The sequence below is a fragment of the Cottoperca gobio genome, chromosome 2 (genome assembly GCF_900634415.1).
Source record: "Cottoperca gobio chromosome 2, fCotGob3.1, whole genome shotgun sequence".
NCBI lineage: Eukaryota > Metazoa > Chordata > Actinopteri > Perciformes > Bovichtidae > Cottoperca > Cottoperca gobio.
Genome location: NC_041356.1, coordinates 11,152,617 through 11,179,904, shown reverse-complemented (window position 1 = coordinate 11,179,904; position 27,288 = coordinate 11,152,617). Strand labels below are relative to the sequence as shown.

At 40.9% G+C, this 27,288-nt stretch overlaps 2 protein-coding genes across 2 annotated transcripts in view; both read left to right on the top strand.

Moving 5' to 3' along the window:
* The first annotated feature begins 718 nt into the window (after window positions 1-718).
* Window positions 719-6,654, top strand: LOC115016555 (sodium/hydrogen exchanger 2-like). Its single transcript, XM_029444370.1, has 13 exons — window positions 719-992; window positions 1,795-2,120; window positions 2,306-2,443; window positions 3,337-3,587; window positions 3,678-3,895; window positions 3,983-4,182; window positions 4,444-4,533; window positions 4,630-4,700; window positions 4,812-4,979; window positions 5,391-5,496; window positions 5,809-5,925; window positions 6,003-6,096; window positions 6,260-6,654. Exons 1-13 carry the CDS (start codon window positions 719-721, stop codon window positions 6,652-6,654), a joined length of 2,448 nt encoding a protein of 815 aa, XP_029300230.1.
* A 3,393-nt stretch (window positions 6,655-10,047) lies between these two features.
* Window positions 10,048-27,288, top strand: part of LOC115019956 (inactive dipeptidyl peptidase 10-like) — a 48,136-nt gene continuing 30,895 nt past the window's right edge. Inside the window, exon 1 of the mRNA XM_029449718.1 lies at window positions 10,048-10,278. Within this exon, the coding sequence (XP_029305578.1) occupies window positions 10,219-10,278 (60 nt within the window). The 5' untranslated portion in view covers window positions 10,048-10,218. The remainder of the gene's footprint in view (window positions 10,279-27,288) is intronic.

The following is a 27,288-nucleotide window of genomic DNA, read 5'->3' as shown; positions in this document are numbered from 1 at the left end:
AATAAGTCTTGTTTATCATTTTACTGTATGAAATGCAAGTATATTGGGCACATGACACTTACATAAAAGTATTTTCTAAAGTATTTCTAAATATTCATTTATTAGTCTATTAATACTACAAGCTACTATCATCAAGGATGACAATGATAAATAAACTTGTTCATACCTTTGGTAGAAACAAGTAGAGCTGCCTTCTATGGCCATCATGTGGAACCTATGTGGTATTACAGGTTTCTCCACATGCAGCCTATTAAAGCTGAGCACAGTCCGACTGTGTCCATGTTTGTTATGAACCATTTAAATACTGATTCAAGCTTAATTAAAAGAGTTGGATTTTATTCAAGGTGAGACACTAAAGGCAAAACACTTTCCAGTTTCATTCCCATCTATATGCACATATTTAAAAGATATTGCCTTTACCTGTAGTATCACCTTAAAAGCAACAACATAGTCTCGCTGTTTGACATGCCGTCCTATAGCACTCCTCCCAGTATAGGCAGGGCACACAGGTGACAAGCAGGTTCTTCAACAGTTAAAACCAGATCTGAGTTACACCTCAAACCGGATTCTGTTAAGACCGTTTTCAGAAGGACTTTCTTAAATTGAATCTAACATGGATTAGATTTCTAGGCCTAAATAACAGCTGCACAACAGAGACTCTTTAGATGTCTTGGGACTTAAGACACATTGGAAATACGTGTTCTGTTGACCAGTGGAGATGGGGACATCGGCTTCGTTTGAAGCCAGGACGAAGGTCTTCTGCATGCTTTTGCTCCTCTTGCTCTGCTGCTTTGGAGGCAAATGTGAGCTCCAGGAATCAAAACCTTCAGCGACAACCACCTTAAAACCTTTAGAGAATGAATTCAATAAGCCCCAGGCCTTCCCCGACGAGGAGGCGGCCAGCCTTCCTGTGTTTACCATGGACTACCCTCGGATCCAGGTCCCCTTTGAGTTTACACTGTGGGTACTGCTGGCCTCTTTTGCCAAAATTGGTACGTGTGGATGAATCACTTGTGTTTTGTGCATCAAGAAATATGGTTTGGTCGTGGAAAGTAACTAAGAACACTTACTCAAAGACTGTACTTGAGAACAACTTTATCATTTTACTCCACAACATTATGGAAGGATAATATCTTTTACTACACTACATTTATTTTATAACTTTTGATTTGAATATCCGGCTCCACCTTTACCAGCTTTAAAATTTAAGTGGTGAACACATCAATAATTATAGTCCAAGAATATAATAAAAATTCATGATGCATGATATTATACTTTTACTTTCCACTTCGCACGGGCGCCGGCGTCCTCGGCCGACCTTACTGTCTCTGTTTCTTTACTTTATGCTGATGACATGCAGCTCAGGGCACAAATCATGCAGCTTATTGCATGCAGTACAAATGTGTTAGTTTTGCCTGTTTTAAAAATGGTTTCTGCATACGGGGTCCATAAATAGTCTTGGAATTGCATAAATTGGGTATGACTGGCTTATTTAAGCTATTTAATAATATAAATATTTATATGTATATAATTACTATAATAACACACATCTTTGTGTTTTAAACTCTATTCTCGAGTGATAATAAATGGTTAAATAGTGTAGCAAATCGGTGTAAACCCAAAAATTGCTGCAACAAGTAATATCATCATATACTTCAATCATATTGTTCTAAGCTCTTATACACTACTTTTGAATTCTTATCTATTTTAAGGTAACATTTTGAATATTTGTTTATTTCTACACTGTTGTGTTGTTACTTTACCGATCTTCTCACTGTCTCGTCTTCTCTCCAGGTTTCCACATTTACCATAAAATCACCATCTGGATCCCAGAGTCGTGCCTCCTGATCTCCATCGGCCTAATCGTCGGAGCCATCATGCACTCAGTGAAAGAGGAGCCCCCCGCTGTGCTCAACTCCAACGTCTTCTTCCTCTACATGCTGCCCCCCATCGTCCTCGACAACGGCTACTTCATGCCCACGAGGCCGTTCTTCGAAAACGGCGGCACGGTGCTGTGGTACGCCGTGGTGGGAACCCTGTGGAACAGCATCGGCATCGGGCTTTCCCTCTTCGCCATCTGCCAGTTTGAGGTGTTTGGAGTTCAAGATATCAACCTGCAGGTCAGTTAAAGCCACAGGAAAAGGTCAAAGGTGACGTTTGTAATGCGGGAATGCAAAGCTGTAATAACGCACACGTTTGAGTGGCACTTTGGTTAAGAAGTGATTTGATCAAAAGCTCCAGAGCGGCTACAAACTGTACGTTGTGAAGTGTTAATGATTCTGATTTTCACTCTTCTTCACTGCAGGAGAACTTGCTTTTTGCCTCCATCATCTCGGCTGTGGACCCCGTGGCTGCTCTCAATGTGTTCGAGGACATCGGAGTCAATGAGCAGATATACATAGTCATATTTGGAGAGGGACTATTCAACGATGCAGTCACTGTGGTGGGTACGGGCAATGTGTGTCTCTAAAAATAGATTGTTGGGCCATCTAGAATACCAATGAGCTCGGTGATGGATTATTCTGGTTATAGGAGGATAGAAATCCACGGGTATTGTGGATATTGTAATATTGTGACCAAAAAGTCTCTTCCTGGTGTGTAAAAAGTTGAGAAAACACAAAATTAAAAGGCAACTTCAATAGATTATTTAGACTAAATCCCACTGAACATAAAATACGACTATTTAGCAATTTCTGCACAATATTACCAATTTTCCACTTTACCATTACGACTGAGAAGCAGTGTGAGTGTGGGATGAATCTCTCAGTTTCAAAACCTCTGAAGAAGCAACTTTCAGCAAAACATCCCCCAGTTTAATCTGATCTTTTTATTGAGGGAACAAAAGGACTAAAGCTGCATAAATATTGGCAGCAGCACCAGATTTTAGGGGCTCGTAATGCCCAGAATGCAACATTATTATGATCAGTAAATCACACATTTCTTTGAATGATTAAAAAAAGCACATGTGCATTTCTGAATAAGACTACCTGTGTGCTCCTGCAGGTTGCAGTCTAGCCTGCCTGCTCCCCCTTTTGTTGAATGGAAATCAAGCGTAATAATCCACCTTCGCTTTGGTTGGGTTCCAATTGAGAGTTTAACATTTTCTGGCAGTTGCAGCCTGTGTATTCAAAATGTTGCCAGTCCAGTGACAGAAGTCAAGTTGGCACATGATATTCAGCCTGACCCGAAACAGTTTCAACAAAAGTTTAACTGGAGCCGATTTCAGTGGTTGAACCTGCTTGACAACAATTGCGTCAGCTGGCGTTTCCATGCCGTCACCCTGATGAAAACCTTGTGTGTTTTCCTGATCTTCTTTATCCGTCTTTGTCTCTCCAGGTGCTTTACAACATGTTCACCTTTCTGGCCGACCTGCCGGTTGTTGAATCCACCGATGTGTTTTTGGGAGTGGCCAGGTTCTTCGTGGTGGCGGCTGGAGGCTTGCTCTTTGGCCTCTTGTTTGGATTCGTGGCTGCGTTCACCACACGTTTCACCCACAATGTCCGTCAGATCGAGCCCCTCTTCGTCTTCATGTACAGCTACCTGGCCTACCTGGTGGCCGAGTGTTTTTCCATCTCCAGCGTGTTGGCGTAAGTGGAGGCCAAACGATAGGAGCAATATTCCTTCATCCTAAGTAATTGCTGACAAATACAATAATGACATTTTCTCCCTCCCTGCAGCATTATAACATGTGCCATCACCATGAAGTACTACGTGGAGGAGAACGTGTCCCAGAGATCCTGCACCACCATCCGCCATGTTGTCAAGATGCTGGCCACCGTGTCCGAAACCCTCATCTTCTTCTTCCTGGGTGTCGTTACCATAACCACGGAGCACGAGTGGAACTGGGCCTACATCCTGTTTACGCTGCTGTTTGCCTTCGTCTGGAGAGGGTTTGGTGAGTTAATATAAATGTAAATGCTCAGCCCCCTCTCCGACGGGGTCCCTTTAATCAAACTGGTTCATCAATCCAATTGTCTTGCAGGCATCTTGGTGCTGACCCAGATCATCAACCCGTTCCGTACCATCCAGTTCACCTTCAAGGACCAGTTTGGCCTCGCCTACGGAGGCCTGCGAGGGGCAGTCTGCTTCGCCTTGGTCTTCACGTTGCCCGATACCATCAACAGGAAGAACTTGTTCGTCACAGCTTCAATTGCCGTTATTATATTCACCGTTTTCCTACAGGTGAGACGTCTAGCTGCAAACTCAACTTCATCCTGTTGCTTGAGAACATTCTTTGGAATACAGGAGATTAGTAGCATTTAATTATGTTAAAAGAACATTTATTTAGTTTTTGTCTTTAATAAAAGTGTTTACCTCAGTAAACATTTTCCTAATGAGTTCATGGTTAGGGTTGATTGTTAAGTCTGATGTTCATTTAGTAAATTATGTTCCCATTTAGAGTGAAATAGACGATAAAGCAACGTTTTTTAAACGTCTTTTCAGGGCATCAGCATCCGTCCCATAGTAGAATATATGAAGATCAGGAAAACCAACAAAGACCTGAACACCATCAACGTAGAGGTTCATTCCAGGGCAAGTATCTTCCTTTAAAATATTTTTTATTCCGTCAAATACCCCAAATGCTGGTGAGAATTAGCCGACATTAGTTGTTTCTTGTGTTGTGTTCAGGTGATGGAGCACGTTGTTTGTGGTATCGAGGACTTGTGTGGACAATGGAGCCACTATTACTGGAAAGACAAGTAGGATGTTTTGTAAATCGATATAATGTATTGATTTGAGTCTTTTCCTGCAGATTTCTTCATGCATTTACATCGTCAGCAGTAGTTTTTGTTCCTTTGTCTTTCTATCAGGTTTAAGAAGTTCAACGATCATGTTTTGAGGCGCATCCTGATCCGAGACAACAGGGCGGAGTCCAGCATCGTGGCTCTGTACAAGAAACTGGAGCTGCAGAACGCCATCGGGTTACTGGACACACCTATGGGAGACATCAGTGCGGCGCCATCCATCGTTTCTCTCTAGTATGTTCAACAAATGTGCTTTATTGTTCAAGAAAGTCTTTCTGTAAAGTGGAACAACTTTTAATGATGTTTTTTCCTCCATTAAGTCGATAGTTTCAAGAGATTTTTAATAAGAGCTTCACAAACTGGCAACCCAGAAGTCAGACTTATTATTGCATTATAACATTGACTATTTATTTATTTTATTGGACTAGTCAATCTCTGAAACTGTATCTGCTCCCTAACTGCATGAGTGCATCAGCTAAAGGCATGAAACTAAATCTAATTTGGCTCCAGCTGATGATGCTGTTTCTCCCATCAGATGGAAATCATCCTAACTGCCGCTCATCCTAATGTTGATAGCATAGCAATAACAAATCCTTTACAATTCAGCAACAGTCACTGTTCATTGCTCTCACCTTCTCCGATCAGCGACGAGAGGAAGGAAGCGTCTCGACCCAAGAAGAAGTTCCTGGCTGCTGACGTGAGGAAAATGCACGACATCCTGTCAAACAACATGTACAAGATCAGACAGAAGGTAACTACACCTGCAGACAATCCTTTAAGAAGTGGGCAACTATATTAACCATGTGTTGTTTTTAATATGATTTAATACCATTGAACCACTACATTCCCAATGACTTGTGCTATGCTTCTATCTTCTTCTTTAAAGATTTCCCACCTGCAATATGACCTCGATATACATTTAGAACCAGTTAGTGATAAGAGTACTTTCTTTCTTTTTGTGGTTTCTGAACCTTTCTGACTGTTATTCTAGAGTTCTGACTTCCTGACTCACACAAGCCTATTAGTTGCCATACGATATAAATCTTCAAAACATGTTTTCCAGACGATGGCTTACACCAACAAATACAATCTGCCCGATGACACTCGAACCAGGGAGATTCTGATTCGCCGCCACGCGAGCATCAGACGCAGCCTCCGTGCTGAAAGTTTCCGCGATCCGGTGGGTTTTTATTTTCAAGGATAGCCTTTACATTTTCCACCACACCTCCCTGACCTTCACTCTTCCTCCTCTTCCAGCCTTCACAAAACATCGGCAAGTCTCAAAAGTACTACTCCCTCCAGCCTGGAGGGGATCTGGAGAATGCCTTTGCCCTCAGAAGACGAAGTCATGGTGAGTCTATACCGAGTCTATGCTCCACCCTCTTGTGTCACGTCACGGTTGCTATGTCCTCTTCTTATACACAGAACATGTTTTTTATACAAGGTTTTTGTTTAAATTAACCTCTCAAGAGGAAACCACATGAAACAATGCTGAAATACTTGTGTCATGTCAGGTGCAAGTGGCTCCCAATCCTCCTCATCGCGTTCTCTAGTCCCCATGAGGAGGTTGAATACCATCAAGGAGTCTGGAAGTGCAGGGAAGCAGCCGGCTGCTTCCGCCCACCCGCACTCACCACCTCCTGGGGTGGATGTGTTGGAGGAAAGAGAGCCTGGAAGTCTTGCAGGTCCGAGCCTCATAGGCAGGAGGGTTCCTGCATCCAGGAGTCACATTTCAGATCAGATAGATGGAGATGAAGACCCCGATGAGTCTGAACATACAGGAGAAAGGGAGGAAGCTCCAGAGCCACCACGTGGCTGGGTACCAGACAACCAGGGTCTCAGGAACAATGGGGCAGGAAACCCTCTCCTAAGACCCCCGTCACAGGGGGCTTGGGGCTCGGATCATTAAGGACTCTAAAGAAGATGCTCTGGAGAAATCTGTTTCATAAAAACGGTAATCTGCAGTACAACTACCTGAACGTACTACAATGTTGTCCATTGGTACGAGTGTATTTTGTGCACACAGACAAACTCGGGAGGGAGTCAGCAAAGTCAGTTTTGTCCTGGATTACGTTTGTTTTAGATGTTGCACAAATAAGTTTCTATGAAAAGTCCGTGGAAGTCCGTGTGTGGAAGAGTTCAGGCTGGATGGACGGGCCAAAAAACACACAGGACTTTCACCAGGAGACCTCTAACCAAAATTCAACGTTGACTTTTTAAATGTAGCTCTAATAATGTGACAAACACACTTATTCTAAGCCAAACAATGATCTTTTACTAAGCAAAACCAAGTATTTCTGTGTCGTTTGTGTTTCAATTTACAACATTAACCATGTTTTTAAAACAGTGACTGTAATCTGGGACAAAACATGTTCCCCTCGAGAAGCAATTGAGAGTACAGTTCAGTTGGTAAAGATGACAGGGTGTGAATTTAATGACTACATGTTGCTAAAAGTGTACTGTAAGGAGAATAAATGCAACAAACTTCCACTTTAATGGCATTTATTTGATCAAGTACTGTCCCTAAATACAACTTTTGGGAAGCCAGTATTGTACTTATTTAGTTACTTTGCAGCGTAACTCAAAATATAAATCAACTAATAAATGATAGGAGTACTTTTAGTACTTTAAATAGGCCAATATTTTGATGCAAGTACTTACAGTAAGTCTTATTAATGCAATATTGAATGCAGGACTTTCTACGTTTTGTAATAAAAACAATTTACAACATATTACTTTCTTTCTTATCTGCATGTTGCGCCACAAACCATCTCTTATTTATATATAGGTCTATACAAATGATCCACATTTCCTTCAGGGTATAGATCCAGTTAGATAACCTGACGCACACAGATGTGGAGTTATATTACACTTTTGTATTCTACCTTTTAACCAGCACATTTGAAACCAGGCAGAGGACCATTAAACTCAGGAGAAGACATGGAGCACTAAACGCTCTCTGCACTCGTTTGCTTTTAATGTCCTCTGTTATTAGTCCGTCCGACTCTCTGACGGCCGTACACACCCAGCATCATCTTTCAAAGTTCACATCTTTATATTTTCATATCTTCCAGGCACTGAGAGCTAAAGCGATTACATATTTCTGTACAGTGCTTTCTTATAATCTCGTTTCTTAAATGTGCTCCAAAGAATCTTGAGTCCACTTCAAATTCAGCACATCAAAACATAATTTGTGGAAACTACTTACTAACATCGTGCATGACATTTAGTTAAGAGTGTATGAGTGGGAATGTTCAAATATTTATTTAAACTGCAAAAAAAGGAAACGAAAAAAGATTTAAAGTCATTTCTATCTTGTCTTATTATATAAAATTATTTATTTAATAATTAAACACATATTTTTAAGGAGCTATCCTTATTTTCAATGGTGATAATAACAAAATAAAAGATAAATACAGTGAAGTATAAAAATAGATTTAAATAAATAAACCAGATTTTAGAGTTTATTGCCTTTTACAATCAATTAAAAATAAAATATTTTGGTGGTAATGAGATAAAGAAAAAGATAAAACTCATGATAAAGGTAAAAATATAAACTTTATTTCTGTATCTTGAACCAAAAACAGAATAAGGCAAGGTGCTGAGCGAAAACCACGAACAAATAATCTGTGTTCTTTTAGCTTTAAGCAAAAAAGTAAATGCTAATTAGTTTTATTAATTAAAATATTATAAATGTCTTGACATTTATTGTGAGATTGTGGTGCATTAGCTAACAAGGAACAAAAGTAATTTTTCATTCAGCCACTGTAGTCGCTCCCCATTGAGAGAGCGCTTTACAAAGTGTTTGTCTTGATTACTCTGCGTCCTGCTCAGCTGCTCTAATTAAAGAAGTTCCTCTGCGATTAATAACATTTCATTACTTACTGGAAATCACCACAGTATGAAATTAACCATTTCTTCAATGGGGTAAAGAACAAACATGCACACATTGGAAATATCACAAATAAGTGGAAGTAATGATGATAAACATGGCAGTTAAAGTAGAGTTGTAACAGTATATAAGATTTATGTGGCGTGTGCAGACGTTTCTTTTTAAGGTTTATTGCCTCTTAATGCAGCACTAAATATCCACTCAGCTGTAATGTCACATTTCCTGTCTTTATTTTCTTCTATTTGAGAGGAAAACATGTCAAGTAAAGCAGTTTTGAAGATGCATATGATGAACAACTAAGCTCTTAAAATATGTTGTGTACCGTGCAAATGTTGAGTATTCATCAAAGAAGAAGAAAACTGGGTCGATGAGTTTCCAATGTTAAAAGTGCTCAATGAAAGCGATCGTGCTCGACAATAAATATGATTAGTGACACGGAAAATAGAGCCAGCTCATCAAATATGAATCTGGTAATACATTTTTAATAGGGGAGAACATTTTACTGTAACAAATAACTACAAGTCTGGGAAAAGGGATAAATATTTAACATGTGTGCATACATATGGACATGATGATTCTTCACAACAACCATTATTTTAAAGAGAACATTTAAATCATTCCAACAAAATGAATGAATGGCATCAACTTAGTGCACTTCTTAAAAAGTCAAAATATATATTAAGAGCATTAGATGCAAACTATTTCAAAGGTTGCATCATTTGCACATCATTAAATCATCATTAGATGAATTTAGAGATATTAATCAACACATTCCTGCAACAAAACGCGTTATTACAGACTCAAAAGCCAATATTATACTTTTTACTCCACTGGATTTATTTGATAAACTAAGTTACTTTACAGATTTAGATTAATAATGCAAAATGTAATCAACAAATCAATTATGACATTTTAAGATAAGACTTTACCAGGTGCAACCTAAAAGTGATAAACACATTAGTGATTCAAATCTAATCATTTATATTATTCTGAAATTGTGCAAAATGAGTGCTTTTATTTTGGTAATTACAGTACATGTTGATGCGAATGCAAGACTTGCAGAGATCTGAGTACTTCTTCCACCGCTGCACATAGATATCTACTATTTTAAGTCATTTCTCCACTTGAAGCTTTTTTAATGGAACAAACTTCAGCAGCTTCTTTAAGTTTGAGCTCAACATTCATCATCTGCCAAAACACTAAACCGCCTGCTGTAAGACACTTTGGAATAAAAACGGCAGCTTCAGATGTAAAAAGCTTCAAACCAAACGCTTGCAAATATCTTTGCCTCGAGCACATTTGCATTCTGATGAAGAAACATCTCGGTATGTGGGAGGCACACTGGCACACATCCTGGTTTATGAAATGTCTGTCAGCTGCACATAGTGAGAGAGTCGAAGAAGAGGAGAGAGCATTTATCTCCAGAGAGAGATACAAGGAGGGAAAGCAGATTGTGTATTTGAAAGCATCGCCTCTGATGAAGCTTTAGTACAGACGAGGAAAGAATTGTGGTATTAGCATCACTTTCGTCGGAGGGAAACTTGGGATTTTATTCGATCACCTACAAGGAGAGGAACAAAGATGAACCAAACTGCGTCCGTCTCTCACCAGATTGACTGTCAGCCAGTCAGGGATGCAAAGGTAGGATGGATTTGTTCATGGTGTGAGTCTTTTCTCACACTTTTTATAATCACTGCACCACAAACATAACATAACAGTTGCCAAGGTTTTGCCTTTAAGCTTTCACACTCACTGCAATAGGTGGTTTCATCCATAATGACACATAAAACTGGGTTTATTCATAACATTACCTTCTTTAAAAAAGGTGGATATGTTGTTTTTAAATGAACGTAATGTCAAGTTGTCAAGAAACAGTTGATTGGTAGCACTTTCTATGACGCTCATAACGTATTATAAACATACTTATACATTAAAATCTGCTTATAGCCCTGTATAATCATAGTTATAAGCACTCAAAGATATTCATAATGCTTTAGTCGTAACATTAAAAAGCATTTTATAATGATTTATAAGAATTGCTGGACTTCTTTTGCAAGGATCATAATGTATTTTAGTTTATAGTACGTTAAACAAATCAATTATATTTTATTATCAAAAAATTATATTTTTAAGAGATTTAAAAGTTTGGCAAATATCTGTGCGTTAAAGTATTATGGGTCATATAGGACAAATATTATTCATTTCATAACAGGAAATTCAATATATGATGAATATCTGATATGCAAAAACAAACAAGGATCCCCCGCATTGACAGATCAAAGCGCATTTTTATATTTTGTGACATCTTCATGTTTTATCGACGCTATTAACAGTAAAATAAGAGAGACAGTGACAGCAGCGAGCAGAATAAAGGCTCCGACGTTGAAGACTTTCGTTTATTGCTCTCAGTTTATGCAAAGCTGCGAGATAGGAAGATGAACAGCCAAAGTATAATCCCGCACAATCCTGTGGTGCAGCAGGGTGGGAATAATCTGGCAGGAGCGAGCTTCTATAATTTATGCAAAGAAAACATAATACTTTTTTAAAAAGGTTGTTTTTTTTAGTGCATGAGTGACTTTATGCTTTTAATGCATTGCTTTTTAAAGAACTTCACATACTGTAAAATAACAAGGTATGTTTTGTTGCTTTTCATGTGCATCGTTTAGCCTGAGTGGTTTTAATTGAGTCATAAATCACAGCTGCATGATACCACGCCTGGTCATAAATAAAGACGCTGCCACTTGAGCTACATTAGCTGTAATTGAGAATTTACCCACCACTAATGGGAGAGATATTGTGGTTTTGTTTGTGTGGATGTGAGTCCCTGATATACAGTAATACAGATACTAGCTTTCAACATGGACAGACATATTTGTTTTAATAGCAAATTAGCTTCTTTGTTTGGGATGGGAGAGGAAAACACACCTGGTGCAGATCTGCACTCTGAGCGCACTTTTCTAGTTTAAAGTGAGACTATGTCATTTCTCTTGCCATAAGCCACAACTGAATCAGCAAAGCTATTCAAAAGGTATTTGCAGAGTAGTTCAATCTACTAATATGACCATTTTTATACCCCCAAAATTATAAGTATTCATGATTCCCTGAGCTCGGTTCAAGACCTTTGAATCACCACCCATATCTCCAATTTGCTCAGCGTAATAAAGATTGGATTTCCCCACATTTGGTCATGATTTAAGACGTCTGATATCTAGGAAACATCACTGTCTATTATATTAATAATAAGCAAAAGAAACTGCAAGGAAAAAGGATGAAAAGCTTTTGAAAGGTATAGAAATGTTTCCATTCAGGCTGTGTCTGCCCACACAGGACCTGTGGGGTTGAAGAGTGACCTCCAGCTAATTCACCTCCTGCAAATGCTGCAAAGTGAAGCCGAAACAGAGCGGCTGTGGTGACCCTCGATACATAAGCCGGATCAAAACGAGCCACCAAACAGCTTTACAGCATGTCAATCAAGACAAATCAAAAGGTGCTCTGGAGGCGTAAAATCTAAACATAGTCATCGCTCAAGCAGACCTTACAAATAAAAACTGATTCAGTCAACGAGGAGCAAAAAAGAGGCTAATTGTCACATTTTCAAGGCTGGAAACAAATCTTTTGGATTGTTTTCTCTTGCTAAATGACTCAAATGGTTACGCAATTAAAATAAAGTGTTGACGATTACATTTCTGAGCCCTCCTCTGTTATAAGAGCCTTTTAAAGCCCGTCCTCATCACTAACAATTTCCTAATTGAATAGTTGAACTAATGTGTGATTGTGGAGGATCTGCAGACAGAGACCCGTCAGAAATAGGACTTTTATTATTTCATTATTCATCTATTATGGTTGATTATATATTAATCCAAGGCTTTTATTTGAAATGTGCCTGATAAATGTCCAAATGATGGCTGTAGGTTAAATTGAGAATTTTATTAATAATGTATTTTACATCTGAAGCTGTCAGGGTTTCCTATAACCCACAGTACACGCAACATAACAATCACAGTTTAAAATCAATGCACATTTATTATGTTATAGAACAAAAACCTAAAAAGTGGTTAATCTCATTACATTGTTGGGAAATGTTATTGTAAATTCATTATGATTACCTCTCACTCACCCCCTTATGTTTCCTTATTTTCAGTTGCTGCTAATATCATTAAAGTTGTTGCTAAGTAACTTGTTATTCCAGGACATGTTTATCACACACACACATTGTTTATATAAGTATATATAAGTATGTATATATATATATATATATATATATATATATATATATATATATATATATATATATATATATATATATATATATGCACAGGGTCAGGAGAGTGGGAGTATGTTCTTACAAGTTTGCAGCATCGTTTGGAAATGCTGCAAACGATGCTGGCGCAGAAAAGAGCATTAAAAACAGGTGGATGGAAACAAACACGGCTTCATTTTAAGAAGTTACTAAATTAATCTGAGAAATATTGAAATTTACAGTATATAAAGTTTGTAATATCTTTATTTGAGGTTAAAATTAATGTGTGACATGAGAAATCATGCTGCCAAGTTCCTTCTAATACCACAAAAATACTCCATTGCAAGTAATACTGTGACATGCTGGCCTGTTGCAAAGAAGAAAAGTCAACAGGATTTTTGCACTGCATTTTGACTGACGTATTTTATGTCACAGAATAAAAAGTTAGAAACACAATTCATAAAACCCATCGACTTTGAGACGAAGGATCCTGAAGTGCAAAATGCTAACTCATTTCCAGGTTCTAGAAGTAATTCCGGCAGCACTCTAAAAGACAAATAGTATTGCATATGGAGTGGCAAGGTAATTTTTTTTGTAATTATTGCATCCCTTTTAAAAATTATATTTTAATGTCCGATTGTAAATACTAATTGTCAGTAAAATTTCAAATAAAAATATATTTTATTGTCAGATTGTGAGCAAAATTTGAAAAAAAACATTTGAAAAAAAATAAGAAAATATCAATAGCACAGAACATGATGATGTCACAAGTTGCATCATTTGCCTGTGATGACCTCGTTTGCCTGTGATGACCTCGTTTGCCTGTGATGACCTCGTTTGCCTGTGATGTTTGCCTGTGATGACCTCGTTTGCCTGTGATGACCTCGTTTGCCTTTGATCTTGGAAGTTTATAATATAGCCAGATCTAACTGTCTAGTAAGAACTACGTTACATTATTAATTAATACTGTTCACTACTGTTGATACGGATCACTACTGTTCGATAGATAGATAGATACTTTATTGATCCCGAGGGAAATTTAGTTAATAGTCGGAAAAAATTAACAGACAACTAATGGCCCTTACCATCCACGTTAATAGGCTTCCAAAGAGACTGCCTGCGGCTGCAAGTGGTTTGATGAAAATGGACCACAAGCCTGTAAGGAGGTTTGGCGTTACAGAAGCGCTAAAGAAGCAGCCGGTACAGTTTCATGACCCGAATGCACATAAGCAAAAACGGAAGGAAAAAATCCAAGCCAAGGCCAGAAAAGATGTGGATATAGACAATCTGCGTGAAATCTACAGTTTTCATAATGAAGAGTCCTGGATTATGGATGGTCATAGAAGGAAAGTGAGAGAGGAGAATGATCAGAAAGAAAAGGCAGAGCAGCAGAAAGAAAAGGTAGAGCAGCAGAAACACCTGGACAGGCTTCAGGCTGAGAAAGAGGCTGAACTACAAAAATCTAAAGACAAGATGAAAATTGCAAATGCAATTCCTGTCTACCTGCAGAAGCGCAACAAAATAGATATCCGTAAACTCCCTCTGGAGTCACAAAGGGACAAAGTTCCATGGGGGGTACTCAGATCGGAAATCCCTCTAAGTGCAGTGGACTCCAGCTACACTTCTGCAAATAACGGGACGCCATTGCTCAAAATATCTAGGTTTGAACAAAGCAGAGTGGTTTACCCTGACTGCGCAGAGGGGTCCAGTCACACCTCTGCAGATAACGGGATGCCAATGCCCAGATTATCTAGGGCTAAACAAAGCAGAGTGCCTTTATATAGCGAGATGCCAAGGGCTGGATTAGCTACGACTAAACAAGGAGAAGACGGGTCCAGTTACGCCTTTGCAGTTAGCGGGGTACCGAAGCCAATGCTCAGATTACCTAGGGTTAAACAAAGCAGAGAGGATTTCCCAAACATTGCGGCGGGGCCCAGTTACACCATTCAAGGTACCTTGATGCCAATGCCCAGATTATGTAGGCCTAAACAAAGCAGAGAGGATTTCCCATACAGTGCAGAGGGGTCTAGTTACACAACTACAGGTACCGTAGTGCCAATGCCAAGATTAACTAGGGTTAAACAAAGCAGAGAGGATTTCCCATACAGTGCAGAGGGGTCCAGTTACACCACTAAAGATACCGTAGTGCCAATGCCAAGATTAACTAGGGTTAAACAAAGCAGAGAGGATTTCCCATACAGTGCAGAGGGGTCCAGTTACACTTTTGCAGATACTGGGAAGCCAATGCCCAGAAGGATGAACATGCATGCAACAGATGTGCAACCCTACTAGACTACCACCCATCCTAAAGGCAGGCAGGCAGACCAAAAACCAATGATCAGTTCCAGCCTGGTCTCCTTAATTACCACCTTGTCCTGCCACTTCTCCGAACTGCTTTACTCTCAGATGTTCAATTTCTGCTTTGTTTATGTTTACGTAAGGGTTTCCTCCCACATACTTTAAATTAGCAATGATAACAAAAAAAAAAAAAAATTTAAATACAGAATTACAGTATTTTCACGATTCCAATATTCATTTAAAGTTTTCTCCGGGTGCTCCGGTTTCCTCCCACAAACTTTAAATAAAAAATTATAACATTGCTTGTATATATATCAAAAAAAAAAAAAAAAACTGAAGTCTGGTTCCAACATTCATTTAAGGGTTTTCTCCGGGTGCTCCGGTTCCCTTCCACATACTTTAAATTAGCAATAATAACAACATTGCGCATAAAAACGGAAAAAAAAAACCTGAAGTCTGGTTCCAACATTCATTTAAGGGTTTTCTCCGGGTGCTCCGGTTCCCTTCCACATACTTTAAATTAGCAATAACAAAAAAACAAAAATTGAAATGACAGATTTTCAATATTATATTAATTAATTTAAAGTTTTCTCCGGGTGCTCCGGTTTCCGCCCACAAACTTTAAATTAAAAATAATAATAACAATGCGGATATAAAAAAAAAAAAACTGAAGTCTGGTTCCAACATTCATTTAAGGGTTTTCTCCGGGTGCTCCGGTTCCCTTCCACATACTTTAAATTAGCAATAATAACAACATTGCGCATAAAAACGAAAAAAAAACCTGAAGTCTGGTTCCAACATTCATTTAAGGGTTTTCTCCGGGTGCTCCGGTTCCCTTCCACATACTTTAAATTAGCAATAACAAAAAAACAAAAATTGAAATGACAGATTTTCAATATTATATTAATTAATTTAAAGTTTTCTCCGGGTGCTCCGGTTTCCGCCCACAAACTTTAAATTAAAAATAATAATAACAATGCGGATATAAAAAAAAAAAACTGAAGTCTGGTTCCAACATTCATTTAAGGGTTTTCTCCGGGTGCTCCGGTTCCCTTCCACATACTTTAAATTAGCAATAATAACAACATTGCGCATAAAAACAGAAAAAAAAACCTGAAGTCTGGTTCCAACATTCATTTAAGGGTTTTCTCCGGGTGCTCCGGTTCCCTTCCACATACTTTAAATTAGCAATAACAAAAAAAAAAAAATTGAAATGACAGATTTTCAATATTATATTAATTAATTTAAAGTTTTCTCTGGGTGCTCCGGTTTCCTCCCACAAACTTTAAATTAAAAATAATAACAACAATGCGGATATAAAAAAAAAAACTGAAGTCTGGTTCCAACATTCATTTAAGGGTTTTCTCCGGGTGCTCCGGTTCCCTTCCACATACTTTAAATTAGCAATAATAACAACATTGCGCATAAAAATGGAAAAAAAAACCTGAAGTCTGATTCCAACATTCATTTAAGGGTTTTCTCCGGGTGCTCCGGTTCCCTTCCACATACTTTAAATTAGCAATAACAAAAAACAAAAATTGAAATGACAGATTTTCAATATTATATTAATTAATTTAAAGTTTTCTCGCACCGGGCACAAGAGTCTTGACCCTTTCTCCCCGTCTCCTACGGGGGGGTCAAACTGTGCCAACTGGATAGGATGATTCAGATGTGAGCGTGCCAACACCTTAGGGAGGAACACTGTATTTGGCCACAGTGTGACACCAGAGCCATCAGAATTCCACCTCAAACATGACTTGTTCACAGACAAGGCTTGTAGCTCCCCCTACATGCTTTGCTGAAATTATGGCAAAGAGAAAAGCAGTTTTGTCTGAAAGCCACCTCAGCTGTCCCTGTTCCAAGTGTTCAAAGGGAGGCAAGCATAGGGCATCCAAAACCAGGGGCAGGTCCCATGTAGGAGCCCTTGGGATGCTCGGGGGGGACGCTAAGTATGTAGCGCCCCTACATACTTTGTTGAAATTATGGCAAAGAGATATATGCGCATATAAAAAAGGAGGCACGAGGAGACATCTACAACAGGGGTGACACTTTGATGACGAACTGACAAGGAACACTGGGACAAACAGGGATATATACACACAGACACTAAACGAGGGCAACGAGACACAGCTTGGGAGAGAAGCTAAAACATAAGGGCAAGGTGAACGGACACAGGAGGAACAAATCAACAATCACAGAGAGGGAAAACACACAGACAGGAAGTACAACTTGACATGACACAAGGGGCAGTGATCACTTCAAAATAAAACAGGATATACAAAATCATGTGTACACAAAACGACTTCATGAAAAAATGGGAAAGGAAAGGAGAGACCCCGTCTGAAGCCAGGCCCAGAGGAAGGGTCCGACAGCGAGCGCCTGGTGGCCGGGTTTGCCACGGTGCCCGGTCGGGCACAGCCCGCAGAAGCTACGTTGTGCCTCCCATCCATCCATCCATCCTGTGGAACCACCGCTCAAAAAACTGCTGGAGTCAGGTGCGCTGTCAAACGGGTGACAGTGATGGTCAGGGACCTCGACGGACCAGACCCGGGCAGCAGAGGCTGGCTCGGGGGATGTGGAACGTCACCTCTCTGTGGGGGAAGGAGCCGGAACTAATGCGGGAGGTGGAGCGCTACCTTTGACTGAGAAAGGTTATCGGGCAGTGGAAGGAGCACTTTGAGGAACTCCTGAATCCGACTAACACGCCCTCTATGGTAGAGGCAGAGCTGGAAGCTGATGGGGCATCATTGTCAATTTCCATGATGGAAGTCACTGAGGTAGTCAAACAACTCCACAGTGGCAAAGCCGCAGGGGTTGATGAGATCCGACCAGAAATGCTGAAGGCTTTGGGTGTTGAGGGGCTGTCTTGGTTGACATGCCTTGTCAACATTGCGTGGAAGTCTAGGACAGTGCCTAGGGGGTGGCAGACTGGGGTTGAGGTTCCCCTATTTAAAAAGGGGGACCAGAGAGTGTGTGCCAACTACAGGGGTATCACACTTCTCAGCCTCCCTGGTAAAGTCTACTCCAAGGTACTAGAAAGGAGGGTTCGGCCGATAGTCGAACCTCTGATTGAAGAGGAACAATGCGGATTCCGTCCTGGTCGTGGAACAACGGACCAACTCTTCACTCTCGCAAGGATCCTGGAGGGGGCCTGGGAGTACGCCCATCCGGTCTACATGTGTTTTGTGGATCTGGAGAAGGCGTATGACCGGGTCCCCCGGGTGATACTGTGGGAGGTGCTGCGGGAGTATGGGGTGAGGGGGTGACTTCTGAGGGCCATCCAATCCCTGTACGCCTAAAGCGAGAGTTGTGTCCGGATACTCTGCAGTAAGTCGAACTTGTTCCCAGTGAATGTTGGCCTCCGCCAGGGCTGCGCTTTATCACCAATCCTGTTCGTGATTTTCATGGACAGGATATCGAGGCGTAGTCGTGGAGGAGAGGGGTTGCAGTTCGGTGGCCTAAGGATCTCATCGCTGCTCTTTGCAGATGATGTGGCCCTTAGGGCATCATCGGTCTGTGACCTTCAACAGTCACCGGATCGGTTCGCAGCCGAGTGTGAAGCGGTTGGGATGAGGATCAGCACCTCAAAATCTGAGGCCATGGCTCTCAGCAGGAAACCGGTTGATTGCCTGCTCCGGGTAGTGAATGAGCCCTTACCCCAAGTGAAGGAGTTCAAGTACCTCGGGGTCTTGTTCGCGAGTGAGGGGACGATGGAGCGAGAGATTGGCCGGATAATCGGAGCAGCGGGGGCGGTACTGCGGTCGCTTTACCGCACCGTTGTGACGAAAAGAGAGCTGAGCCAGAAGGCAAAGCTCTCAATCTACCGGTCGATCTTCGTTCCTACCCTCACCTATGGTCATGAAGGCTGGGTCATGACCAAAAGAACGAGATCACGGGTACAAGCGGCCGAAATGGGTTTTCTCAGACGGGTGGCTGGCGTCTCCCTTAGAGATAGGGTGAGAAGCTCAGCCATCCGTGAGAGACTCGGAGTAGAGCCGTTGCTCCTTTACGTTGAATCGAAGGGGTCTCGGGAGGAGAGGGGAGCGAAGGGGTCTTGGGAAAAGGGAACACCGGAGTCTTGGGATGCGAATGGATCACAGGGGCTGGGGTCTCGAGGGACAGAGGGAGCACAGGGGCAGGTGTCTCGAGGTGGCTGACTGTGCAGAGGGGTCCAGTCACACCTCTGCAGATAACGGGATGCCAATGCCCAGATTATCTAGGGCTAAACAAAGCAGAGTGCTTTTATATAGAGAGATGCCAAGGGCTGGATTAGCTACAACTAAAGAAAGAGTGGCTTTACCTTTCTCTGGAGACGGGTCCAGTTAAGCCTTTGCAGTTAGCGTGGTACCGAAGCAAATGCTCAGATTACCTATGGTTAAACAAAGCAGAGAGGATTTCCCATACAGTGCAGAGGGGTCCAGTTACCCCTTCGCAGATACCGGGAAGCCAATGCCCAGAAGGATGAACATGCAACAGATGTGCAACCCTACTAAAGGCAGGCATCCTAAACCCATCCTAAAGGCAGGCAGTCAGACCAAAAAACAATTATCAGTTTCAGCCTGATCTCTTTAATTACCACCTTGTTCTGCCACTTCTCCTAACTACTTTACTCTCAGACGTTCAATTTCTGCTTTGTTCATGTTTTACGTAAGGGTTTTCTCCGGGTGCTCCGGTTTCCTCCCATATACTTTAAATTAGTAATAATAACAACATTTTGCATATTTAAAAAATATATATATATTTCTTTTAAATATACAATTTCCGTTTAAATTATTTTTGACCACCACAAATGAGCCTTTTTACATGTTACAGTTGAACTACAGTTAATCACACCGAGAACAACTCCAGATTATATTAGTGGTCTATCAGGAAATTCTTTCGGCATGATTGTTTTTACCCTCCAGTTGGCTTCAAAACCATGTGGGGTTGCAAGTTGTATTTCTTATCGAATTTATGTGTTGTACAAATATATCACGTAAGCTTTCAGGCAACTGGATCTCACTTAAGGCAAAACGCAACAGGTGAATGGGGTAAACATTTGAACTAATAAATATCACCATTAAACTTCTACAGTGTAAGGGTTCCTGCTGTCCGTTACAGTACGAACTGGCCATAACATGGGCTCAGCCGACTCGATCCGAGCTGCGATCCGAGCTCAGGAAGCTCGTCTGCACAACAGAGCTGTGTTTACATTTAAATCAGGATTTCCTCATTTTAAATCGTTTTGTTAAACTCTAATTATCCTGTCAGCAGGATCAGAAATCTTCAGATCCAGACAGAGTAAATAAATAAACACTATATTATTTTTACTTAAAATAAAATGTTTGACACACAATAAATCTGCAGCTTTTAGGGCCCTGCAAGTGACTTCATTTATTTATAATCAGTATACAGTAGTTTATGAATGATTGCAAGTCCATTTTTTGTCACTAGAGAGCAGTCTTAGACAATACCAGTCTGCACTCCTGTCATGGCTTGTGGATGTATTTTTACTGGCATCTTTTAATATAAGGAGAAATAACAAATTTAACAGAAAAGCATCAAACTTTACTCATTATGCAGTATGATGAATTTACGTATTTAAAAGCATCTCTTTAATGTAGCAGCTTGTAAAGGTGGGGATAATGTTAACAAATGTGGGTTTTTAAATCTATAATAGATCATATTTCACGTGTTAAATTATGTTTTTCATACGCTACAGGTGTCAAATAATTGCAGTGGATTAAATACGGCAATAATGCACATAAAACCAAAAAATAAACCTTTTATATGTTAAACCTACTGCATGCTATCCATCTTTCTTCAATATCTTAAATGCATGAGCCATTTCTATTTTGTTATTTGAAATGATCTTGTCCTTGTTGCACTTGTTGTTAGCATTTTCTTCAATGCGTTTTATTTTTTGGGTCAGTGAGTCACACTGTGGCTCAAGAGGAATCATCTCAGGTTAGACTGCTTTGAAATACAATTTTCCAAACCAAGGTCATTGCTATGAAGGCAGCAGCCTAGAGGCTCACATCCCTGCACAAGGAGAAACGAAGTTACATATGTAACTACAGCTCTATGAATCCTGGATGACCGCCAGAGGCAGTGCTTAACACTGAATATCTTCCGTCTCGCAGATGCGCAGGTCGACTATTTATATCAACAAAGTCACGTGTGACCTCGGATGACCCCGGTCATGTATAAGATCCGGTGTCATTGACGAGATCAGTCCTACAGAATCTTCTCGCAAAATCACGAAATTCCAAGCTCTGGCGGCCATCCAGGATTCATAGAACCGTAGTTACATACGTAACTTTCGTTCCATTTCATCCTTACTGACTGCCAGAGACAGTGCATAACACTGGATGACTTATAGCAACAGAGTCGCGAGGAATCCTGAGTACCTACCTCATAAAGGTGGAGCAGAGGGACTCTGCAGAAGAACCACTCCTAATGGATGAGAGGTGGCTACATTCACCCTGTAAAACCTGGAGAATGTGCTCAGTGATGCCCATGTGGCCGCAGCACATATGTCCTCCACGGGCACATCTCTCAGGGTTTCCCATGATGTGGAGACACTCCTAGTGGAGTGGCACTTTACTCTGGGCGGCAGAGAACGGTCATTCGCCTTGTATGCATGGGGAAATACATCCATGATCTAGTGGGACAGGCGCTGCTTTGAGAAAGCGTAGCCTTTCGTAGGACCACTGTAACAGATAAAGAGTTGTTCTGACTGTCGTATGCATGTGTTATAGCCGATAAAAGCTTTGAGGGCTCGCATCGGGCACAAGAGTCTTGACCCTTTCTCCCCGTCTCCTACGGGGGGGTCAAACTGTGCTAACTGGATAGGATGATTCAGATGTGAGCATGCCAACACCTTAGGGAGGAACACTGTATTTGGCCACAGCAGGACACCGGAGCCATCAGAATTCCACCTCAAACATGACTTGTTCACAGACAAGGCTTGTAGCTCCCCAACATGCTTTGTCTGAAAGCCACTTCAGCTCTGCCTGTTCCAAGGGTTCAAAGGGAGGCAAGCCCCAAAACCAGGGGCAGGTCCCATGTAGGAGCCCTTGGGATGCTCGGGGGGGCGGAACCTCAGCCTGTGGCAAAAAGATCCGCCTTTGCCCCGCCAAAGAGCCCCCAGATGCTGTGCACCACCTCTGGATGATGCCACCACTCCCCTGGTGGAGGTTTGTGACGGGAGAGGAAGTCCGCAACATTGTTCCACTGCACTGGTAGTTGCATTGCCCGTAGGCTGGTCAAGCAAGGGGCAGCCCACGTCAGAAGAGCCTGGGACACTTCTAGCGACTTTGGTGCCCCCCCTGATAGTTTATATGTGGTGTTGTTTTCCTCCCACAAAGAAACTGAATAGGATGTTCTTTTCTTGCAGTAATTAGCAGCTTTTAACATACTGCTAATAAGCATCGTTAGCACTGTGAGCATTCATCACTGAAAACAGCAGATGCCTTCAGTTTATACCACAAAACACACATTATGTGAACTCCTAACAGGTAGTTTAATGCAGAATTTATGAAATTAGTTAAACATTTAAACCCAGAGTTTGGGGGTTTTCCCTTAAAGTCTTTTCCACACTTGTGACTAATGTTTTTGTCAGTGTGAAAGCACAAGCTAGAAAAAGAACAAGCAGATGTTCAGTTAATTGCTACTGGTGGCCAGTCACAGTAAAAAGCAGAGACAGAGATAAGGGAGGGCTGAGCAGCTTTGTAATGCCTCTGACTAATACAAGCTTTTCTCTTAATCAGTAATGAACTCTGTGATCCATGGCTTCCCTCCAGGTCAAAATATGGCGAGAGTTTCGAAGCACAGAGTGAATGTAGAGACTCTGAAAAAGTAATATTTCATTTAGTTAGATGAAAAGATAAATAATACTTCTGTGTATGTATGGTAAATGGAAAAGCTGTTATTTTAGCTTAGCATAAAGACCGGAAGTGAGGACCTCTAAAGCTCACTAATTAACACAATCTTGTTTGTTTCATGTGTACAAAACAAGTGTTGAGGTGCTACAAGGAAGCCTATATGTGCTGGAGTTGTCAAGTTTTAAAATATTTTTAGTTTCCAGTCTTTCCAGTGCCAGTTGGTTAAAATAATCTGATGGTATCAATGTTCTCATCTGACTCTATTTTATTCAAGTCTTATTTTTTTGTTTAGTTTTTCCCAGGTGTTACACAGGTAAAATAATGTCACAGCTTTACCACAAAGTGTGTAAATAAATGAGTCTTTATTGGCGGCTTTAAACGTCTAATGGGCTTTAATTCAGACAGGCTTTAATTCGCTGTGTCTCCTCCAGCATGGCAACACCTCTTACTTTAATTTTAATCTGTCTAAGCAGGTTGACTTTGAACTCCAGCTGTGCAGCAGACACGGTGTTGTGGTTTGAATCCCTCCCTTTGGACTGAAAGTCCTCCAGGGTTTTCCTCACTGTCTGTCAACCTTCATGCTGCTCACTGATGATTTATAGATGTCATAAAATGTGCAGCTTTTAATCTTCTTACAGGCAAATTTAAGATCTTTGAAAAGCGGGTTTCTGCTATATCATGGGTCGGGTTTAGTCACCCTGAAACATGCTACGTGTCTGGATCTATGCCCACTCCCCTCTGTAGTGATGAAGTGCTTTGGATCTGCTCCTCTCTACCCAGCACACTGGCGTCCGCCTCGACACCATAGCACACATCCTCCACATCACCTGGACAAGAAGGGGAGTTTTGTAAGATTGCAGTTCAGGGTTTAACAACATATTTCCTCCAGGCTCGTCACAGAGCGAGTCCACACGTTTGACTCCAACATCATCACGACGACACAGCTGTGGTCGGCTAATAATATAAATGAAGAGCTGATATTGACTTGGAAGGAACCCTTAAGGCCAGGCTTTTCTATAATGGCACATCAATCAAGTTTTTTTTATGTGTTGTTTTTGTCTTTCACACAGAACGCAAATATCACGTGATAAAAAAACAATAACATGTAAACAACAACATTGATGCTCCGTAGCAACCTTGACAAAAGGCAGACATAAACACTGCCAGACTGTTTACCAGAGGGAACTCAAATTCACTCGTTTTGCTAAAAGGGAAAACAGTAAAAGAGCTTACAGTAGCTTAGGCTGTACAACGATTTACCACAGACGGACTGACAGCGCTGATCTGGGTCAATCGTATTCCAGGAGTTGGATCAATCCTCCAATATATTCTAACTTTTTATTGAACAAGGGTTGCATCTTTCAACTAAATTTGCTTCGCTGCTGGTATGAATAGTCTTGATGCGTAGACTATTTCACATGTTCATGTTGTTTATTGGTCACGCAGGCCTATAATCAACAGGTCCTGTACCTTGCGTGATGCAAATTTCGGTCCCAGATCACAGCAATTACGTGTGAATTGAAACAGTTTATGCACCTTATTGATAAAATGTGTTTTGGAGTGAGCGTGGAGCCTATTTCAAACAACAAAGATGTCATTATAGGATTGTTTTTCTTGACTAAAAGCCAATACAATACTTATACACATGTTTGCGTGATCGAATTCAGCTCAATGGGCCTCAGTGTCATCTCCAGGCAAATTCCCCCCCGACACAGGATTAGATTATTAGACTAACGACGCCAAGTGAAACTGGGTTGGCTGATTTTTACTTATGAATGACACCCTTTTTTAAGTAGTAAAATCAGAACAGAGGGGTTTCGTGAGTGTGTGCCTGTGTATGTGTGTCAGACGTCTGTTTACTCTGAAGAGAAAAGCCAGACAGAAACAGCTGGTGGCAAGAGCAGGAGAGGAGGCTTTTGCAGAGGGAATACATTTTTTATTGTTTTTGGACAATACTGTCCACTTTTCAGGCTGAGCGTCTGGCTGCTGCCCGAGTTTGATGCTTCACATTTCAGTGTTTTGATTGGAGAGACGTCAACACGATGGACCCAGAGCTCAGGTACCCTGAGGTGAGGTGTCAATATCCTCTTATTTATAGAAACCACAACACTGTGGATCTTATGAAAGGTGTCGAGTGAGTGTTTTGACATGTGGGCCTTCAGCAGTGGATGAATATGTTAAACAAAAACATCCTAAAGTGTCCTTCATAGCTGGAAAATCAATAGAGAAGAGTGACGTTTGCGTTTTATCAGTAATGTCCCAGGAGTGTCTGGTGCCTCCTGGGACAGTTGAGGCTGTGAGAAACAGAAACACATCCTCTGGGATTTAAAGTGTGTCAGACTGTTGTTGTTGTTGTTGTTGTTGTTGGGCTGGAGCATGTGCTTCTTTGAGATTTGAACACAGGACTTCTGAAGTTGTATGGTCAACCCGGTCTCCAACTAAATGACATGCCCATACAACTAAACTGCATTCTCAGTTACTGTCGCAGCTTCCCGAACCTTAAGAGCTGGGTTTATTATCACACAGAAGAAAAAGCAAGCAAATTGTAACAATTAAGAAGCTGGAAAAAAACAAGAAAAATCTTTTCAAGTAATGTTTTATTATCTTTATTTTAACTTTGGTAATTGACTGACTAATCATTTCTCTACATTTTGACTGTTTCGGACCCATCTGTTTATAACGTTCTGTCACTTTTACAAGGCTGTTTTGATCCTGGAGGCCTTTGGATCTAACAAAGACTTCTGCAGTCACTCTTATGAAACTAATATGACTCAGGAGTCTCTCCAGGCTGAGACGTCACACGATAAAAACCCCCATTGGCACAATTTACAACCGTGCAGTTTGGTTTTTTTGACAGTCTGTGTCAGGATGCTGGCTGACTGAAGCCCCAGCAGGGCCTGCAGGCTGGTTAATGGGTCAATCAGTAAACCCTGACCCTCTTTTTTCTAGGTCAAGGTAGTGGATCTTCCACGGCATTAATTGCTTAAGACATATCAGATTTCAGTTCATCTTTTAATCATGGAAGCTTTTCATAGCGGTTCTAAAAACACATTTTTGGTTAATTCATTCTTCATCTAAAAAAGGCGGTTTGTTTTGAAAAACCTGCGTATAGATTAGAGTAGTGCGCTATCATGGAGATCACTAATATGTTGAGCAGGTACATGCTTTCATCTGCCAGCTGCACTACACACACACTCCCACACACAGCTTATTCGGTCTCTGTGCTGAATACAAATTTGTATTTCTATAAATGGACATTTAGGCCTTGAAGGGATTAAAATCAATCCCACAGTTCGGTGTTTGAGGCCCCTTCTGCTGCAAAACACACTGAAATATGAATGTATATTCAAGGAGCATAGCATTTTCTTTTAATTAGGATTATTTACAGGTTGGTCCTTGAGATCATTTCCTTCATTTATGACTGGTAAGGCATCGATGCCATGCATTTTGAGAAACTGGCACTTTTGTGTCTTACTAAGTGGCTACGTGAAGGACCCTGTTAATTTGAAGCAAAGAAGCAAAAAATAAAAACTCCTTGAATTACTGCCCCCTATGTCTTTGGAGCAGGTGGCTCAAAATGTCACATTGAACCTTTAAATGATGACTACAAGGCCAACACTGCATACATTCAGCATTTGTCTGTAATCTGGAGTCATGACAAAACAGGAAGGAGACACCTTAAGAAGTTACTGTAGGAACAGACTGCTAAAGTTACATTATGCTATTTAATTAAGTGACCATGCAGTGAAGCACTTTACCTTCGTTTTACAGACTTTAACCGGCTTTTATCAAGACTTCGCCTCAGAGTCAATTAATCCACTCACCTTCCTTATCTAAAACACTTTACAACCAAACTTGTCAAACTCAGAGCCCGGCAGGTTTCCATCCAGGCAGCAGGTTAATTACATTCACCTGGCGTCCCAGGTGCGACTCGGTCCCTGATTAGGCAGCAGAAGCTAAGCCCAAAAGGTGGTTGGACATCTGAGGAGGAGGAATCTTAACCGTTGTGGCTCGTGACCCATTAAAACTGCTGCCTGCTCGCTGCCTCTGGTACAGGCTGCACAACATTGACTAAAACTAAAAATAACAGCAGGAAGATGATTCACCTGGGAGTTTATCCCAATGGTTAAAGTCCTGGTCTATGTAAAATTGGTGTTAGAGGGTCTTGACACACATTTTACAAGAGGATACAAAGTCATAAAAGAACACTGTAATAGCACCGAACAGATAAACATGGTGATAAAATGG

Bases quoted from the DNA above. Each gene is read 5' to 3' on its own strand.
- LOC115016555 (XM_029444370.1), top strand. From the start codon at position 719: ATGGGGACATCGGCTTCGTTTGAAGCCAGGACGAAGGTCTTCTGCATG. The intron at 2,444-3,336 runs GTGGGTACGGGC...TTGTCTCTCCAG, and splicing joins TCAACGATGCAGTCACTGTG to GTGCTTTACAACATGTTCAC. The intron at 4,534-4,629 runs GCAAGTATCTTC...TGTTGTGTTCAG, and splicing joins ACGTAGAGGTTCATTCCAGG to GTGATGGAGCACGTTGTTTG.